This window comes from Bactrocera dorsalis, chromosome 3 (assembly GCF_023373825.1).
Source record: "Bactrocera dorsalis isolate Fly_Bdor chromosome 3, ASM2337382v1, whole genome shotgun sequence".
NCBI classification, from domain to species: domain Eukaryota; kingdom Metazoa; phylum Arthropoda; class Insecta; order Diptera; family Tephritidae; genus Bactrocera; species Bactrocera dorsalis.
Window position 1 is genome coordinate 83,913,120 of NC_064305.1, and position 21,771 is coordinate 83,934,890.

Sequence of the window (21,771 nt, forward strand, 5' to 3'; positions counted from 1 at the left end):
AACAATCAACAATGCCTGATATAGAACTAAGTTTCTTATTAAAGCTTAGCCAAAAGCAACACCTTGTTGGACAAAGCTATCAAATTAGTCTATGTTTATAATATTGTATCATTAGATGATAAGTCAAGTTGCATGTAGGAAGTAAATCTGAAAGAACAACATTGGTATGGTATTTTTCACTCTATTGAAAAGACTTGAATGATTTTTTTCGACAAAGGCACTCTTTTAACAGTTATACTAAGTTAAATTTAAGATCAAATGTACTGCGCCTCATACAAGTGCCTTATAACTTCTATGTTGCTCATACGACATGGTGTACTTTATGAATGCGTACTAAGCATACAGCATGTTGTATAACTTCAACTGCAGATATAATTTTTAAACTCCAGCGTAATATCCTATTTTCAAGGATATGTATTTTTTTGCTGTGGAGATAAAAAGCTTACAGCAAAGGATCAAAAAATGAATGTATGTAGGTGACTGTTTAACTCATTGCGAGCACCTCAGCGGTAAAATGTGCAAGCGCATATCGTAAAAAACAGAGATTACTAACGCAACAACTCTTTAATTGTACTAAAACGATAATTCGAAGAATTACGAGCTGCGCGGAGAATTAACGCGACGCAGGCGTTAGAAGAAGAGCGCATAAGGAGAAGTAACTAAAAATATAAAAGAATAATTGTGTCAGCTACAAAAGTTTCACAAAAGGGTGCACACAGCGCAATGCCAGCGGAAAGAGAAGGAAAAATTAAATTAAATGCTAGCATGTAGCATATTTAAAGGCGCTATATAGCTGCTCATGGAAACAATTGCTTCCAGCTAGAGCGACGCAGCGCAACAATGTTGCATATTGCGAAGCAAATGTCTGCAAAGCATACGTCAGCACGCAGTTTATATAATAATTTTTACGCTCACCGGCGCGTTCATTTTCAGAGAAAGGTGGCGCGTGCAAAGATAGCTTGTAGTCTACAAAAAGCTTTATGCGCGTTGCTAAGTGACATCTTGCTTTTTTCTTGTTTTTTTTCTTATTGTTGTTCATTTACCGAAAATAAAAGCTTAGGCTTTGTCATGCATCAGACAAAAGAACCACAACAATTATGCGCCGAAAATAACTCTTAATGTCCGGATGGCGAAATTAACTTGCCACAGCAAATGACGTGTTAATGATTTGTATTCATTAAAAGACTTCGCGGCATAAAAGGTTTACGAACTCTGAAGGTGGAGTAAGGAGTTGTTGTGCAAATTATTGCATGATTATATTCTAACTTTAACGAGCGGTACGCTTCGAACTCCCTATCAAAGTGCAAAGCGAAAAAAGATGTTTTTAAATTTTTACACGAAAAGTTCATAATTGTGGGGCATAATTGCAAATTAATTGGGATTTTTTAAATCAGGTCGCAATTTAATAGTAGGCATGCTGCACTTAACATTTTTATGAAGACTCATAATCTGTTTTGCATTTTTTTTTGTTTTTTCTCTTTTTTGTTTTGCAAATGTTGCGATAAAATTAAAGAATTTTCCAATATTAAAAAGGCAGATGCTGCGAATTTAATAAAAAAAATACCACAAAAAATTCTAAAATATCGAAAATTCAGTATCGCATGTTGCCAAGTCGAAAAAGTCTTTTCGTATTTTGTCAATAAATGTCGTTGTAGTCGTATATATTGTGTCATATCATAAAGTGTTGGGAAGGTGAAATTTTAAGCTTCATTTAACCAAAAAAACCGAGGAAGTCACAAAAAAAGTTACAGCTGTTCAAAAATGATTGAAAATAATAATGAAATTTGCTGTATTTTGATATTCTTGTATTGGAAAGGGAAGAATGCCACGTAGACCACCAATAAAATTTGTGAATCTTAAGAAGACGTTGCTGTATCAGTTCGTGTAGCACAATAATGGTTCGCTCGCTTCCTGTTTGGAAATTTCAATGTGAAAAACGCACCTCGCTCTGGTCGTCCTATCGTTGAAAAAGTCAATAAAGTTATGGAAAAGATTTACCAGAACCGGCACATAAGCTGCCATGACATCGCTAAGGGACTTAACATTCATCATCAAACGGTCTTGAACCATTTCAAAAAGGCTGGCTACAAAAAAAAAAGTTCCATGTTTGGATATCACATGAATTGTCTGTGAAAAATTTTTGACGAAATCAACATCTGCGATTTTTTGCTGCAGAGAAATGAAATAGAACCATTTATGAAGCGAATGGTAACAGGAGATAAAAAGTGCATCACATACGACAATCATGTGCGGAAAAGACCATGGTCTAATCGTAACACGGTGAAAATCCACAATTGGTCGCAAAGCCAGGATTGACGCCTCGACAGGTCATGCTGAGTGTTTAGTGGGATTGGAAAGGAATTATCCACTTTGAGCTGGTTGAACGATTGGTTCTACATTTTACTGTCTGATGATATTGAAGTTAGCAATCGAAAAAGCGGTCAGAACTGATCAACAGAAAGAACTTCGTCTTCCGTTAGGACAATGCTAGACTACACAAATCTTTGATGACTCGGCAAAAACTGGGAGAGCTTGGCTGGGAAATTTTAATGCCTCCGCCGTATAGCCCTGACCTTGCACCATCGGACTACCCATTCGTTTCGGTCAATGCTGAACTCCCTTAATGAAGTAAATTTGGCTTCAAGAGCAGCCTGTGACAATTACTTGTCGCAATTTTTGGCCGAGAAACCAGAAAAGTTTTACATTAATGCAATAATGTCTCTGGCGGAAAAATTGCAAACAGTGATAGACCAAAAGGGTATATCTTTATTTCATTAGAATTCATTATAAATATAAAGAAAATAAGTTGAAATTTGATTAGAAATACGAAAATACATTTTCGACTACCCTATATATGTGTGAATATACCTTAAAATGTTTTAAACAGTTCGTGTAGTGTTGCTTTTTTTATTTTCCACAAATCGCCTCGTATTATATGACTCGTAAACGAAAAAAAACATTAATTGCTATATTTAAAGAAAGAAGCTTAAAGCTTAAATTCCCAAGTTATACAAATCGTAAAGCACAGTATTCCATTACAGACCAAGGTCAGCTAAGAAACAAAGAATTAAAAAATACAGGCACTTCCGTGACATTGCTGTAAGTGTGAATTATGCATTCACAATTTTTTTATATGTTAATCAAAGCAACCCTTTATCGACTACATGAAAAAACACCCGCCAAGGAGCATATAAAAATTAACCTCACTGATTATTTGATACTCTTGACCAGAGTAAATTCTGCTGTTCATAAGAAAATAATAAAAATATAAAAAAGTATATAAAAAATAAAATAAAAAAGCTAATATCGTATTTTGAAAAGGGCAGTTATTATGCGTGTTCTATGGAAAATATGCGGCGAAGTATTTATCTTCTTCTGTTTGCAACTAAAAAATTATAAAAATTAATCAATTTTTTTTATCTTTTATGTACATAATATGCCTAACAATTTAATTTATAGCTAGTCAAAAGTAGGAAATTTATTATGTTCTATGATTTATTTTGTGTTGCAAACCACAGCAGTCAGTAATTTATATTAATTTGCATATCGCAAACAATTCTTTCTAAGCGCGAAGTTCATGAACTGCGGCGTTGATTTTATGCAGAAAATAGTCGCATTGTTCAAGACAACAAAGCATAAGCAATAATATAAAATGTTGCTTAATGTGCGGTTTACATTACGTCGAATTCATGGTAAGTCGCACTCAGACCAAAGAAAACAATTTACGGATATTTTAGTTGTAGTTTAAAACGCCGTGTTTTCGCTTGTCACTAATGACTAAACCCGTATTTAGCTGTATTATATGATGTACCGTTTTTTCTGAAAATTAAATAAAAGTTTTGAATGGAAAAATAAAGAAAAAATTATTCAAAGCATTGGCCTTTGCATTTTATGCTTTTTGAGCAACTCTCTGGCAATTTGTGGAGTTCTGTGTAGGAATCGAAGTGCTGCTCAGCCAATGCGTGTCCCATAGGTAAAAAAAATGGTAATCAGAAAATGTCAAATCTGATGAAAACGGCGGGTGGGGAGCAGCTCTCAGCAAAAAGTACTTTGATTGTATACTGAATCAAGTTTGCTTCGGGGGCAGATACATTCTCGTATACCAAAATTACTTCGCCATCTCTTCTGGCTTATTTTGGTTGCTTTGATCAATTCATGGTTCAAATTGATCACTTTTCTTAATTTTTCTTCAAAAAAAAAATGTATTAAAAATTTTAATTTATATACTCTAGACTAGTTTAAACCCACCTAGTAGTGGTAGTATAAAAAAATTAAATGACACCTCTCGCAATTTTTTTTTTTTTTTTAAATATTTACTAGCATCAATCAACAAAATTCTCTTAAACCACTCATAATTTCAGTGTTTTCCTTACCTACCTCTCTAATGGACTGAAATTTGGCCCCTACCACTATCAATGCTTATTTATTAAAACCCTTATATTTTAACACTCACCCTCAAAGCAATAACTACCGACAATCATTCAGTAAAGTGAATGAATTTATTCAAAGCGTAAGCGGCAGCCAGCGCACACTGTCGATGCCATCAATCACCCTGACAAAGGTGTGATGATATCCTCATTATTAACATGAGTTGCGTACGCACATGTGGCATGCCAACTTTGCTGCTTTGAATAATTAATTTATCCGTAAATGGTCGCATTATTATGCACGATAGCCAAAGCCACAAACGAAGCCACAGCTTTATAAGTGGCCACAATGCCATATATGCGTGCTTTTTCCAATTGATTTAAGCCACATGTGACAATTTATGCCTCGCAAGCACTGCAGTTTACAAACACATATGCGCTGGCTGGCCATAAATCCTTGATGTGATCCTTGAGTATTGGAATTTATATGCAATAGCTTAACTAATGCGTGTGTGGATATAAATAGATAGTTAGATGGAGATGAGCGCTGATTTATGTTAGAATTGATTGCTAGCTTTATTGACTGCCATTTCAGTTTGATTAGTGAATAGAGCTTAGTGAAAAGGACTTTGACAGCATACTGAAGATAAATGTATAGCGCTTAATTAATATATATTGAGCTTGTCTTTGCTTTTGGTTTCAAGTGTAGTGCTCTTATGCAAATTATTTATATTTATTATGCTATTTATTCCTTCTATTTATATTTTTATTTATTTTTTTTATAATTAATACATAATATTGGGTGTCGAAAAAGTCTTTTCGTATTTTGTCAACAGATGTCGTTGCAGCCGTACTCGTATAACTTCAGTGCCACCTTTCACATTGTGTTACACTATATTGCGTTGGAAAGGTAACACTTTAAGCTTCATTTAGCCAAAAAAAATTAAATTCGCGGAAGTTGAAAAAAAGTTACAGCTGTTCAAAAATGAGTGAAAATAATGAAGAAATTCGCTATATTTTGAAATTTTTGTATAAAAAAGGAAAGAATGCCACGCAAGCTACCAATGAAATTTGTGAAGTTTACTGAGACGATGCTATATCAGTTCGTGTAGCACAACGGTGAATCGCTTGCTCCCGTTCTGGAAATTCGTTTGATTAGAAATACGAAAATTCTTTTTCGACTACCCAATATAAATATATATTTGCCACTTAACAAGATCTGAGTAGCGTTAAACACATCTTGAAATTATATTTCATCTTCACCGATGCTTGAAATTAAGCACTCCATCCAAAAATTTTAAAATTAAATCACTTTAAAATGATTGACTTCAATCTCTAGGGGCGAAAACATCTAGCCAAGAGCCCACGCTGCCAAGCTCTCTCACAGGTATGATAACAATTTTTATTTTTATGCTTCCTACTATAAATAAATAGAATCTGCGAAGCGGGTAAGTAAACTCAAGTGGCAACGCTAAGCAACTAGTAGCGTCACATCAAGCTTAATTTGTATTTGCCAACAACTCTGCTTAATAATTTGACGCAAGCAGCTGCTTCTGCACATTTGCATATATATTTACATCGACTTATGTAGCTGAGAAAGCTGTCGTGTCATATTCGTTTCATGCTTAAAAGGCGTAAAATTTTCTCCCAAGCAATATTGCTTTGAGTGCAGTTATGCACACAGGCTATATCACACACATATACAAACGTATATACTTTGCCTTATTAATGTACGCGTGTGTGTTTGCGCGCAGATTAGTTGCTGCTCGTTAGGCGTTGAGCTGCGCAATGACCTTCACATTTTATTTAACGCCGTTTGTACATACTTACGTGCGCAAGTAGTTACACACAGTTCTAAATAAATATGCTTAAGTAGATTCACCTGAACTAGCGTCAAATGAATGCTTGAGCAACTTTCAAGTGGACAGCCAGGTTTAGCTGCTTTGAAGGCTGCTTATGCTGCCCCAGGCCGTTTTTATTTGTGCTATTCTCCAAGGTCGTTATCTGCTATTCTTCTGTCTTTTATGCTGTATCCTTATAAGCAGCTGCTCCGCAGCATTCATTTTCAATTTTAAGCCGCCGAGATTCTGAAGAATTTTTAGTTATCTTAGAGATATTTTTTTATTTGTGTGATGATGATGGGATATGTGCTGTGGAAGTTTGTTGGCGCATACTGTTGTTCATCCTGACTTTAACTTTCCACTTATTGGACAACAAACGATTTACTCTTTAGTCCTAAGTTCATTTCTTAAATTTCTGTTTGAAATTATGCACAAAAATTAAAATTTAGCAAATTTTTTTTAATGAAAAAATAAATTAATAAAATGATAAGTTCTGAAATAAATATAAAAAATATATAAATTATAAAAAAAATTAATAATAAAAATAATAATTCATATATTCAATATTTTAGTCGCCTCTTCCCCCATAGCCCGCTTGTTATGCATCTCTTCTAAAATTCTTCTTCAACTAAATACCTCTTTTATTAGTGCAAACACTTGTCTTCAAAGCTGCTTCTTCGCTTGTGTCTATTTTCACCTCCTTTGCCAGTTTCTCACACCTTCAGCCGTGACCTAAGACATTAATTTATACATATATACATACATGTATATTCTCATGTCGTTGAAGGTTCGTAAACACAAGCTCATCTGAGCAAGCATTTACACTTTTTCATGCTAACTGCTTATAGCAACAGCTTATACGGATTAGTAGCGTTGAAAGAACCTTCATAGTGCCAAGCATGTTGACGACGCAACCATCTTGTGCAAAAATTCGCTTGTATTTGTGTGCTATGAAGACGAAAATGTCTGCGTTTAATTTGTCAAAACTTATGGACCGTAGACGTAAATAATATAACTATGCTTAAAATAAAATACTTAGAAGAGTGAGAAAATTTGTACAAGTTTGTATGTACAGCGTAAATGGTTTTATATGCAGTAAGCTGTTGGCCATTACGTATGAGTAACATGTTTCGTATGCAAGTATTTGTTCAGGGATTGACATGTATTAAGGGGTAATGGTACTTGGAGGTTTTTTAAATTATTTTTGAGACATTTTATTTAGTAAATATATCAATACAAATTTTATTTTACTTTAATATTGGGTAGTGGAAAAAGTTTTTATTAGAATTGTCTGTGAAAAATTGAATGGACGGAATTAACATCTGCGGTTCTTCGCTGAAACGAAATGAAATCAAACCATTTATTAAGCGAATGGTAACTGGAGATGAAAAGTGGATCAAATACGACAATAATGAGCGGAAAAGATCATGCCCAATGCGTAGTTAAGCTCAACAAATCGTCGCAAACTCAGGATACACCCCTCAAAAGGTTATGCTGAGTGTTTGATGAGATTGGAAAAGAATTATCCACTATAAGCTGCAACAGCCTGGTCGAGCGATTGATTCTTCATTTTGCTGAAAACAACTGGGGATATTGAAGCAAGAAATCGAAAAAAACGGCCAGAACTGATCAACAGAAAAGGCTTCTTTTTCCATCAGATCAACGCCAGAACATACACTTTTTTGCTGACTCGGCAAAAACTGAGCGAGCTTGGTTGGGAAGTTTTGATGCATCCACCAAAAAGCCCTGACCTTGCACTCTCAGACTACCATTTATTTTGGTTAATGCAGAACTCCCTCAATGGAGAAAAGTTGGCTTCAATAGAAACATTGTGAAAATTCCTTCGACTACCCAATAATTGTTGATCCATTAAGAAAACTCTCCATAGAACTTATATAAATAACAAGCCTTATGTGTCTGAAGGTAATTCTCCGGTTTTTTACTTGTTTAAATCTGTTTTTCGTTTGCTACGGGTTTCAACGTATTCATTGTATTTTTTAACATTTTATCCATTTGCAAATTCTTCTTCAATGGTCTGTGGGTTCTGAATAAAAAATATGTGTACGAACTTATACTACTTATGCACACTTAAATGTATTTCCATACTAAAACTCAGAACAAACTGACCGCAAAGAAGTTATTTTCAGTAATAAGGAAACAAAAAATATTAGACAAGAAGTTGACAGCGAAAGTTTTGTGGGCAAAACTCGATTTAATATCTTAAAGCTGCTTCCAAATAATTTAGTGGTTATAAACAGAATTTGTTGGAGTCCAAACAAAAAAAAAAACACAAAATGACGAAAAAAAAGCAAAACAGAAATGATAGCAAATAAAACCAAACTTGTTCTACTCATTTCATTTTCGTTTGCATTCCGCTTTTTCGGGCTTTTCTGTCGCAGCGCAAATTAAATTAAATTGCATATTTCATTCGCTGAACGACACTACAGCTCATGTGTAATGAATAAGTAGAGCGTCACTAATAGTGGAAATTGGCTAAAAATCATGCAAAAAAGCTCGAGCTGTGTGGTAGACAGACATAACGAACAAATACAATTAATTTGTGCCGAAACAACGTGCAAACTTGTGTGCGTATGTAAATATGTGTGTACAGACACACGTACTAGTTTGCCAATACACAAGTGAAATTGAAAGCGTATACGCAGTGTGTCGAGTGCTTTCCTGTGCAGACAATTCAAGAATCATTAATTAGAATTATTTCAGCGTACACATAAACAATGCACGCTGCCACATAAATAAGCTTATTATTTGAAAACTAAGCCCAGTAGTAAATTATGTGGGCTTAAGGTCGCGGTTTTTGAAGGTGAGTAGTTTGCAAAAAACGTTAAAAAATATGAAAACAGTTAACGAAGATGAATATTCTGCGCAAATAAAGAAGTTTTCCTTACAGGTATTACAGGTATTTTTTGAGTCAGTTTGCATGGCAGCTATATGCTATAGTGGTCCGATCTGAACAATATATTCGGAGATTTTAGCGTTACCTTGGATATTAATCCTCGGCAAATTTCGTGGAGTACGCTCGTTAAATAAAAAAGCTTTCCATACAAGCATTTGACTCCGATTGTGCAGTTTATATGACAGCTATACGCTATAGTATCCCGATTTAAACAATTTCTACGGAGATTGTGGCGTTGTCTTATATAACACTTCGTGTAAAATTTCGGGAAGATATTTAATCAAATTAAAAAGTTTTTCATACAAGTACTTTATTCCAATAGTGCAGTTTGTATGGCAGCTATATACTTAAATGGTCCGATATCGTTGGTTCCGACAAATCAGTAAGTCCTTGGGCAGAAAAAGATGTGTTCAAATTTTCGTGTCGATATCTCAAAATCTGAGTGACTATTTCTACATCAAACTCTACTCAAGTACTCAAGTATGAAAATTACTTCAAAGCACTTCCTCAAATAAAAATACCTACAAACTACTCCCTCCTCTTAAAATCCCGGAAATTACCACCACTCTCACTTGCTAGCAAATCTATTACGTCACCTCGTCATTAAAGATATGTACCCTCACCTGCTAGGCAACCGCACATAACACGCAAGGTCGTGTTCTTCCTCCCTACTTCTTTCCTCCACTATCGAGCACACACCTGCCTTAGAAATTCAAATACAAAATAATTGCTATAATACTTACTTGTACGTGTATTTTGTGCCGCTGCTTGTACTTACACAACAAATACTCGTTCATTACACATTTTACATGTGTATTTGTATGTGTTTGTGTAAGAAGCAGAATTGAAATGGTAATGGCATATCAATAAGAAGATTTGTCAATTGGTACGCAATAAGTAGGGCAAGTTGGCAATATTGCTCGCACAGTGCGTGTCACTTAATCTATTTGTGAAGCACATTACCTGGTTTGTATGCATAGTTGTTCGCAATTGTTTTTATGTCGAGCGCTTGGTAGGTTTTGGTTGCGTGTTGCTCATACGCCCTGTGGTGTGTGATGCGTTGTGCGTTTAGGCGGTTTTTTAGTTGTCGTTGTTGTTTCGTTTTTTGTTTTTTTCTTTTGTAAAGGTGTGCCAAATGACAACAGTATTTATTTAGTTAATCAATATTGGCGTACATGTATACAAGAATGGGTCTATACACCATTCAATGTAGGCATGTTCCACATTTTATGTTTCAATGTATACGAAAATACTTTTTCGACTACCCAGTATTTTATCTTACTATCATATTTTGTTTATATTTTAACGTAGGAAACAACAATCCGATTAATTTACGTTATTAAAATCTAAGAAACGAGTTCAAGGTTTCTCGGATGGACATTTGCATGAATAAATTCCAGCGTCTCACCATCATCGGCGCTTGCTCTGCATTCCACCGAATCCATTTACCAATTTTCTGAACGTGGAGTCTTAAGGGCTGGTGTTTTTTGATGATCCCTACAATATTACCGAACTTCCTTTTATCTTGAAATAAGTTCGTTTTGAGCTGCTTACAATCAACACAACCCCAAAGTTACTTTATGATATGCCGTGTGTTATTTATGTCCCAACCTGAGGTGTTCCCCTAGGATTCATTGCTTCAAACAACACTTGAAGGAACAGAATGGCCCAAGGGAACTTGAGGAATTGTGTCTCCGCATGCCCCTGGCTAACTCATGTTCTTTTCATTTACTTCTATTCCTAAATGACCTAATTAGCCTGATTGCTTGCATAATCGAACGTTATGAGACTTAGTATTAATGCTGCGGATAGCCTCAACTTATTATAACAGATGACACTGATTTCTTGGCCAAATCTCAGATGAAAATCATTGCTTAGTCACCGTATTTGTCAAATTTGGCTAGCTGTGACTTTTTTCTTTTTGCTGAACAGGCTGAACGCAGTCCGCTTCAAATTTGATCAGATGGTGTATGGCATAACGAAGGAAATCATACACACATATAACATAGCATATTCACCAACCTTTTTATTACTACTAACTAGAAGAAATTAAAATTTGTTTCTTCTTAAAAATAAAATATTTTTTCTTATAATAATTATTCTTAAATAAACAAAAATGTTACAATAAATATTTTTTTAATTAAACCATGAAGTATGAGCAACTAACACAACATACTGGAACTAAACGCTTGTGGTGAGACACACATAAATTCAGTAAACTTAATTATTTACTTCATTACCAAATTTCTGAAGCAAGAACTCCAGCTGAGATGACTGAAAACCTATGCAAACATTCCTACTTTTCCACCAATAATTATGTGCCAGCTAGCTCCTGATAATTCCTCTTGAACGGCCGCTCAACTTCAAGACTCATAAACAATTTCATGACATAATTCCATGTGCCACACTTTATGCAAATCACAATAAACATCACTTAACATAATAAAACGCTATTTTGGTGTTCTCCACTACCAGCCGCTTACACCAAACAAGCGCTTACGTGTCCACATTCCACACAAATTCAACCACTCCAGCCATTAGCGCGCCATAAGTTTCTTCGCGACTTGAATGATGGCTTAATTGGTGGCACAACAAACACATACAGTACTTGCGTTCGCCACTCACGGGGGCCGCAAAGTGAATTTTCAACAAACAAATAAATAGGAAATTGCGCAAAATGTACTCACCACACCATCGCCAATGTGATGCACAGTGCAGGGTATATGTGCGGACGCGCCAATTTGCGTCGTCACAATTGTAGAGTTCTCCGTGCCGAAGTACATGGGCGCGGCGTAGATCTCCTCCAAGCCGGCGTTGGCGCTCTCGGCTGAGCCGTCCAGCGTCGCCTCGCCGAGGCTGTTGTGCTCAAGCCCACCAACACCACCACTACCAGTAGCACCGCCAAGCCCCACGCCAATCACTTTGTGCAGTGGGCGCGCCAAGTGCTGTAGCTGTTGTTGTTGCTGCTGTTGATGTTGATGGGTGTGCCGCTGTTGGTGTCGCTCATCAATTACATTTGCCGAATCAAAACTTGTTATGCTACTCCCACTTGTTTGATGGTATGGTTGTTGTAGATTCAGCTGCTGTTGCTGTTGCTGCTGCTGTTGTTGCTGTTGCTGGTGTTGGTGTTGGTGATACGATGAGGACGCCGAAATGGAAGAGGGCGGATAAGGCATATCTGATGAAGCTGTGTAGGCGGCACTGTAGCTGCCGTGGAAACTGCCATGGCCGGGGGCTGGCTGGGCGGGCGGCTGCGGCGCAGGCCCGTTATAATTGCTCGTCACAATGGGACCGGAAATGCCGGCCGACGCGGGCGACATAATTAAATTTTGATTTATATTTCGGTGTAGTTCATTATTAATGTTGTCCTGCGTGACGTACGATGTAAGACCTGCAAAAGAGAGCGAATAGCCATGAAAAAATATTCGGTGAGTGAGCATAATGAATAGGCATAGAATAATAAATAAATGTTTGCGGAAATTTGACCAAATACTTAAGTCAAATGAATATGACAAGTGAAAAATTATATCGAAATATATTAATTAAAGTATTTATGTGTATTTGACGGTCGGTCTTGCGCTTGCTGCTCATGCTGATTTGCTGCTGACTCGCACGCACGCACATTACAATATAATTGGCATGTTTATTGTTGCCTCGCAGTGGGTGGTCCAAACTAAAGATTGCTTTTAGCATAAATTTAGCAATTAATTTTGTGCGACTTCTCCTAATCCAACGCTTTACTACCGAAACTGGGTGGGATTTTCCGGGGAGACCGTCATACGCAGTTGACTCGCTAAAATAATGCTCACTTATAGTTTGCGGTGGAGCAAAAGCATTACTTGAGTGAATACCGTTTGGTTATGGTAGCCAAATCAACCGACCGCAACGAAGTTGGAAACATTCGCAATATATGAAACGCTATCAGATAGAAGCAAAAGCCTTTTAAATACTATCGATGTATATGAATATATGCATATATATAGTCTTGCAGATTTTGGGGATTGCGGAGAGCGAACATATCGAGAAGCTGCCACCTGTTTAAAATTTGTAGTTCAAAAATAATTTGTGACATAAAAAATGGCGAAATAATATACTTTCAACTTGTAGAGGACATAAATGGTTGTGGCTAAAATTTTTTGGACAGAGTTGCCACCTGTTTAGTTTTTTGTATGTGAACAAAATTATGTTAATAAAACATGAAAAAGCAATATGGACATCAAACAGTGTCTAACAAAGAATAATTTATTTTTTTCGGAAGGAGTTGCCACCTACTTAAAAATACAAAATCACCAAAAATTTTGGAACAATAGAAATAAAAGAATCTTGACATCAAACAAAGTTCAGCAAAAAATTATGGTTTTTGTTAGAGGTTGCCACCTGTTTAAAAAATATTTAATGAATAAAATGAGAAACAGAATAGAAATAAAATCATTTGGGTATCTAGTAGGGTTAAGTAAAACAGTTTTGCATTTAGCAAACGCTGCCACTTGTTTTAATAACTAAAATTTCTTATGTGAATAAAATTATGATAATGAAACATTAAAAAAACAACGTGGACATCAAGCAGTGTTTAATAAGGCTTTATTTTTTTTTGTGAAAGAGTTACCACCTACTTGAGAATAATAAATAACTAAAAAAATGTTAAACAATAGAAATCAAACTATCTATCAAACAGAAATCAGGAATAAATTATTTTTGGTTTGAAAGAGGTTGCCACCTGTTTAAAAATACAAAGTCAATGAAATGAAAGACAAAATAGGAATATCAGCATTTCGGCATCTAGTAGGGTTAAATAAAATATTTTGGAATTTTGGCAAACGTTGCCACCTGTTTTAAAAACTAATAATTTTTTATGTGAATAAAATATTAATAAAAAAAAAAAAGAATGTCGAGAGCAAAACATTATTTAATAAAGCAATATTTATTTTTTTTAAAGAGTTGCCACCTTTTTGAAAATACTAAATCACTAAATAATTTTGAAACAGTAAAAATAAAATAATCTAGGCATAAAACAGAGTTCTGCGAAAAATTCTAATTCTTTTGAGAGAGGTTGCCACCTGTCTAAAAATGCTAAATCAATAAAATAAAAAAAGAGAATAGAAATAAAGCATATTTAATTCAAGAAGGGTTAAGTAAAATAATTTTGACACGTTGCCATTGAATTAAACAAAAAATAATAATACTAAAATAATCTTGTTGAAACATAATTTTTTTCATTTTAACTAAACAGTTGAGTTGACTCCCATGTAACCTTAGAACGAAAGAAAAGTATTTGAGGGATGCTTGAAGCAGAGAAGCATATGCTGAAGTAGCTTAAGCACGAATATTTTAATCCAACTAAAATTAATTTATGTGCCAAAAAGACTTAAACTTCTAATGTCAATAAAAAACTTCAAGCCAACCCGGCATTATATATTTATATCCGACCCTTTAAGCACCTCTGTACAAATGCGCTTAAACTTAAACCTAACCCCTTCACACCATATTAGCATGGCAAATTAAACATTTCTTATTGCCAGTTCCGGCACTTTCGCCTGTGTGTTAATGTGATTCTAATGTCAGCCGAAATTACACACACATACCCACAGCTGTCATGCCACTTTTTCGCAAACTGCGCAGTCAGCAAGGCAGCTGAAAAGGGGCCAAGCAGCAAGTGGGCTATCTGTAGAAAAACGCCCACTTTGTTTTTAGCATAAACATTTTAATTTTTAGCACCTAACATCTTCACCGACGCTCACCCACACATACACCTACACTTTTACTATATATGAATTATGTACATGTGAGCGCACACGAGCTGCTTTCCTGTGCTAATATGCATGTAAACCCGGCTTTATGTTCGGTTTTTTTATTATAGTAACATGTGTGTATGTACTAATTTATGTGCTCTTTGTGTATTTAAGTGTGTGCCACATTATGTTTATGCTAATTTTCTCACAACTTTTGACGCTGTCTCTGCCTCTGCTGTTAGGAGCGCAACTCACATACATACATATGTTTGTAGAGGCGCGCTTGTGTGGCTGGCTGGGATGTTGGTTGCATAAAAACGGAATTTTTCATGCATATCCGCCTTCAAATTCGTTTGCTTAACGTATATGTATGTGTGTGTTGAGCTTTCGTGTGGCTTGGTGGTTTTGGCTAAGTCAGGTTATTAAAATATTTTGGTAGACCAGGCGTATGAGTAATTATGTCTATTTTTTTCTGTGTGGGGATTTGAGGAGTGTGTTTAATTTAAGAATATCTTGTACTGTAAGTATATTTTTGGATGATAATTTATTTAAAAGTGTTATGCTTGGTCAACTGCTTTGCATTTTATTTACTTCAATATATTGTTGCTGTTGGCAGTTGTAACAGGAAGCAGAAACTAATAAAATTAAAGTGGTGAAAACAAAAAAAAATCATTTTTTATTGTATTATCTTGAGATATCGATATGAAATTTTGTATGTATACTTTCCTCTTCCAGAAACTACACATATGTTGGAATTGACATTATCAGAGCACTATTGCATATAGCCATCTAACAAAGTAAAAGACAAAAATTTAGTTCTTCTATAGAAAACTTTTTTAGTTAATGAGATATCTTCAGGAAATTTGGCATGAATTATTAACTTGGCCAACTACGTAATATTTTAAGAAATTTTTCAGATCGGAGCACTATAACATATAGCCGCCAAACAAACAAACCGAGCAAAATTAAGTTCTTCTATGGAAAACTTTTTTAGTTAACGAGATATCTTCAAGAAATTTGGCAAGAATTATTTTTTGAAGAAAAAATGTAATATTCTATGAAATTGTTCAGATTGGACCATTACTGAGTATAGCTGTCATACAAACTAATCAACAAAAATTAAGTTATTCTATGGAAAATTTTTTTATTTGACGAGATATCTTCAGGAAATTTTGCACAAATTATTATCTAAGGAAACAAAGTAATATTCTAAGAAATTGTTCAGATCGGGTCACTATTGCATATAGCTGCCATACAAATTAGTGGACAAAAATTAAGTTCTTCTTTGGAAAACTTCTTTATTTAGCGAGATATCCTCAGGAAATTTGGATCGAATAATTATCTTAAGCAATAAGTTAATCCTCTAAGAAATTGTTAAGATCTGACCACTATAGCATATAGCCGCCGTACAATCCAAACGACCAAAATTAAGTTCTTCTATGGAAAACTTTTTTATATAATGAGATATCATTAGGAAACTTGGCAGGAATTATTACCTAATGAAATGAGGTAGCATTCTAAGAAATTGTTCAGATCGAACCACAATTGCATGTATCCGCCATACAAAGTAGATGATCATTATCAACATAAATATTTTTTTTATACCCTTTTAAGCTGCAAGAAATGCACTTGTAAAGACATTTTTGTTTTATTCTCAAAATAGATGTTTGTTAGTAGCTGATAGAAATTTTTTAGACTCTTCACCATGGTTAGCTGCAAAGTTTTTTTAGGTAAATTAAAATATCTATCGAAATATGTATCTAATTTCATATTTTATATAAAGTAGTCAAACAGAATTATCATCTGAAAGTCTTTGTTAACAAAATATTTCAAAATATTGGAAACAGTGATAAACCTGTGCGAAGATAATCACTGTATCAACTAAACTTTTACAAAATACTTTGCTTTTCGTTGCACTCTTTATGTATATACATATGGCATACTCGTATTAAAGTACCTTTCACCTATAAATATGGTATTTAGCCATGCAACAAAATATGATAAAATACTGTCTGACTGCCGCATAAATTAACCTACCCAACAACAAAAACGAAAAATTACAATTTTACTGATAAATAAGGCTGCGTAATGAACATCCGCACAACCGACATGCCGCCCATGCAACGGCTCATAAATAAGACTAATAGGAAAATAATTACATTGCATGTAATATAGCAGCAGAGTATTACGTTTATAGATACATATTTTTTAACGCACATGAGCATTTTGTATAAACAGGGTCTCTTTAATATGCGTGTTAAAATTTTTTATGTGACATTACAGTTCTGAATACAAAAACGAAAGATACTTGCATCTTTCGCAACTAGTTTAATAAATATTGAATACTCATATTGCTTCGCAGTTCACAGCCCACCCTGTATGTCGTGCATTTGTTGGTGATTGTAGCATCAAAAATTTACAAAACGGTATTTCTGTTTAACACAGCTCATGGCTTGAAGCCGTAATTAGCCGAATTGACAGCGCTGATAGTACTTAATCAACCTAAAATTGGTCATCAGTTTGCTTTCTTTCAAAATACAGGGGATTATTAGCATAGTTGACCTAAATATTAACTGTAAGCCTTACTGCTATACACCGTATATATTTATATACATACATGTCGGCTATAAATTGAGCCGACTATGTAGGCAAGCCACTCATATTGTAATAAAGTATAATAATATGACTGAGTATCAGTCAATTTTGGGCAAATTAGATTATAATTTATGAGTAGTGTTACAGCAATAGACAACTTTAATTATATTTAAACAATGAATAGGGTATACTGAGTTAGTGAGGAAGCTTGTAATACTCGAAAACTTCGGAGTGTCTTAAAGTACATATACAGAGTGATCAATTTCGACTACTACTTCTTAGTAGTTTAAAGGGAAAACATAACATCTTGACAAGACTCTTACGAGATTTATCAGAAAACGGTTATTGAAAATTATAAATGATCAACGTAACGAGCTGAGTTGATTTAGCCATACCTGTTTAGCCTGTGCATATACGCATATTAATCTCTGATGATCATATGGTTATGAAGCTACGTTTTTATCGGAACCGCTGATATCGGACCACTATAGTGATTCTGCCTTCCCGTACATACTTACTGTATGAACAAACATATACCCCAATTTTCTTGAATTTTTTAAGAATTCAGAAAGATTTCTGCAACTAAGAAGCAAAATACTGGGAAATTAATATTGACAGTTAAATAAGCCAGGCGGTAAGCCAGGCGGTAAGCCAGCCCGTAATACTGACTACCACCCCACAATATTAGCTAAATAGGAATATACATCTATGTATATGTTTCACATTATGAATGCGCAGAGACGTTAAGTATCATTTAGCCCAACAGAGGCCAACTTGCAAGTCACTTAACCCATTTTAGCATTATAATTCATGATAATCAAAGGGAGAGTTCAATATATTTACCATTATTTATGTAATTATGTACCAGTGTTGGAGGAATGACAGAGTGGGCAACACTAAGTGTCTAAATGAGATATCATTTTGTCGAAGATTATGTACAATCTCAAATCAGATTTTACTCCTCTATTTGTCTGAATCTATAATTGTCAATGATTATCGATACTAAGACCACCAAAAATATTATAATATTTTTAATTTAGACTATTCATACATGGACTAATATATGTAAGTGCTTAAGACGCAAGAGAGGGCTTTTATTATAAGAATGGTTAATGGAGTTAAGAGAAGGTTACGTTAAGATAAGTAGATGATTCTTCAGCATGGCGAAAGATGACACTTAAGCCATTTGTGAAGACATCAGAAGCACACATGTAGTTGGTTATCAGCTAGCAGCAAAAAGCCCTGAACTTATGACAAATCTGCTTGGGTGCTTTATTGTTACTTCCACGATTTTACTTGGATACCCAATGGTATCAAATCCAAGTTGCCTTTGTCTTTATCCCGCAAACAACATCCGAGACATTCAAGAAGGAAGTAATGAGATGATGCTAACTAATATTCTTCCAAGCAATTGGTAACTAGTAAGATATTAAATCCTAACGCATAAATCCCTATCGGACAGGGTTGAATTAGAGCTCTTAAAACCATTGAAAACTAAATTTTCGGTTAGGTTAGGTAAATCTGGTAGGCCAATAGGCTACGCATAGACCAGTTTGGTCCTTTGCAATACCTGATGAAATTCACTTGCTAAGTCCAAGAGGAGTAGACATCGTTTAGGATGCCTGCACTTGCCGCGAGTTTTAACAGACAGGCCTCACTGTCGATATCTCATACTGTATATCATACTGTGGGACTCCAGACGCTTACAGCGTAGTATTGCCAATGCGAGACAAGTGCACAAGAGATACTTCATTGTATCCCTGGTACCCTACTCTAGGCATTTCCTGTAGTCTTCGCGATCTGTCAGCCTTATTTTGCGGGTCTGTGACAGTGACATTGACAAGTTATAATGGTATTCCCATCATGTTTGTACAGTTTCTTCTATCGAGTGCCAATAAGAATTTTGTGTACTTCCGATCTACCATTTTGCACATGACTTTTGCAGTTTTGCACCCAGGTAACTCATTCCATTGGGGTTTGAATTTCTTCACCTACTGGACTTTCCTAAGAGCGAAGAGTTCGCTACACCTCTTACGATTTTCTCAGAGCCAAAAGAATCTTGCGATTGTATGGCTGCAGATAGTTGACCAACCTTGCTGAGCTGGTCAGACGTAGCTGTCCAGTAATGAACCATACAAAGACTACGGTGCTATTACCAATTCCGCTGTTATTGAGACTGATCCTCATGAGCCTTGGAAGTTTCCTGAAATATCGGCTATGATTAGGCAGCCAAACCAGTGTTTCTTAGCATGTAGTAACTCGATGTTAGAGATAAGAAGTCTACACAGCTCTTGACTAGTGTTGAGCGCACAGTCAGCATAGCCACCACTCTGAAGGAGGGTGCACTGCAGCGCAGTAGATCTACTGCCAGCTTTATAGCAACCATCTCGGCTTTGAAGACACTACAGTTGTCAGGTAACTGAAAACAGGAGATAATTGTAGGACCTGATTTTTTTTTTTTAATTTGTTAGGAGCACGTGGTAGTTATTCTGAATACAAGAATCTCAGGGAAGCCAAGGATCAATCAGCTTTACGAAATTAACTGAAATATATTTCTTGCTGACCTATTTGAGTAAAATAGATAAAAATTTGAGAAAAAAAAATTTAAAATTCCTAATCTTTAAATATTAATATAGCTATAAATATATTAAACTAAATATTGAAGAAGAATTTTCAAATATTTATGTAAAAATAACATTTTCGAATTCAAAGCAATATAACCGTAAAAAATAATCTTATACACACTACAAGGACATACCTTTTCCCACTCTTCGTGATAGAAACAAAAAACATTTACATTGAAATTCGCAGCAATGTAATGCCACACTACACGACTACATGTGTCAGTTGAGAGTAAATAACATAGCAGAAATCTCAACGAACCACAAAAAACAATTACAACAGCAATATGCATGAGTGCCAGCGGCAACGAGATAGCAAATAAAGTTTCGCAGCGCCAACACGCTTTCCATTGTCAACAACGGCAACTGCTGCGACAACAAATTTGCCGAATTACGACAAATTCTTGAGTGTTGCCGTAGCCTCTACCACACACAACCCCCACCCACCGCTCGGCCAGCACACTGCGTGCGAATGTGCGTGCGCCGATGCAAATGTAAATGCAAGCGATTTTATGCCACACAGGACATACACAATGCAAACATGCGCGTGTGTGCGTGCACGCTCATGTGAGGCAGGCGAAACTTTCATGGCAGACCATACAAATGGGAGAAGAGGTGTGAAAAAAGTCGGAAAAAGTTTGCATCTCAGGCAAGCACTGAGTTGGTGTGACTTGGTGTGCGTATGCAAGTTGTGAATGCTAAGGGTGTGTGTGTGTGTGCGAACTTGCATTCGTATTTGCACAGTGCACTGCGAAAGCACTGATACTAAATTGATAGCGACGGCACAAATATATGGCCAGCACAAAATTTAATTACAATGCGTGCTGCACCCACACACTCACACACACGCACTCTGGGCGTAATGCGAAGATTTTCGAAAAACACAAAAAATATTCGAGTAGCACTCTAGAGCGATAACTTTATTTGTTGCAGGAAGCGTATCAAAAAGCGGTGGCCGGAGCACAGGTAGTTGTGGCGCTTAAAAAGTAACGGCAAATAGTTTCTGCACTGCAAGTTGAAATCGAAGTGCATATTACACACACAACTGTGGTAGAATATCAACAGTACTTTTGCCGCATAACAAATACAACACGCCTGCCAGTGTTGCTGCCGCACCAAATGCGCCAAAGGGTGAATGTAACGTTAAAAATTCTTCAGTAAGCTTTATGGATGAAAACTGAGCACTCCAAAAAAGAAGAGAAAAAAGTGCGAAACTATCAAAGTGCAGTCACGTGTAAATGCGGTGAGAGCGTAAGCCAGGCAGTTGTTATTGCTTTTTGTGCACATTTTCATGCGGCACAAAAGTTATTGGTGTTGTACGTGAAACAGTTGCCAACGGTGTAACTGTATTTATAATTGTTGTAAAAACTTCGTACTTTATTGTTGTTGTCATAAATTTACACCTTCCTATTGCAGTTTTAATACTTCGTCTCCGACGTTGCAACGATAACGATTGAGGTGAGAGTGAGTTCGAGTGAATGGGAATTAGTCGCCTCAAACTGGTGACCTCTTAGTTAGTGTTAGTTAGAGTCTGACTTCATATTTAGGCCTAGAGACATATCTTTATCTTGTTTTTGAACGGTCAGTTTATATGAGAGCTATAAGTAATAATGGTCAGATCTGAAAAAGATTTTCAGAGATTATTGCCGTGCTCTGAGTCTTGTGAATATATATGGTCAAATAAATAAATTTTCTATACAAAAG

General features: G+C 35.6%; 1 protein-coding gene across 2 annotated transcripts in view; it reads right to left on the reverse strand.

Moving 5' to 3' along the window:
• Window positions 1-21,771, reverse strand: part of LOC105228323 (uncharacterized) — a 157,144-nt gene that overhangs the window by 43,251 nt on the left and 92,122 nt on the right. For both annotated transcript variants that reach the window (XM_049450777.1, XM_049450776.1), the window contains exon 2: window positions 11,810-12,513. In XM_049450777.1, the coding sequence (XP_049306734.1) occupies window positions 11,810-12,513 (704 nt within the window). The remainder of the gene's footprint in view (window positions 1-11,809; window positions 12,514-21,771) is intronic.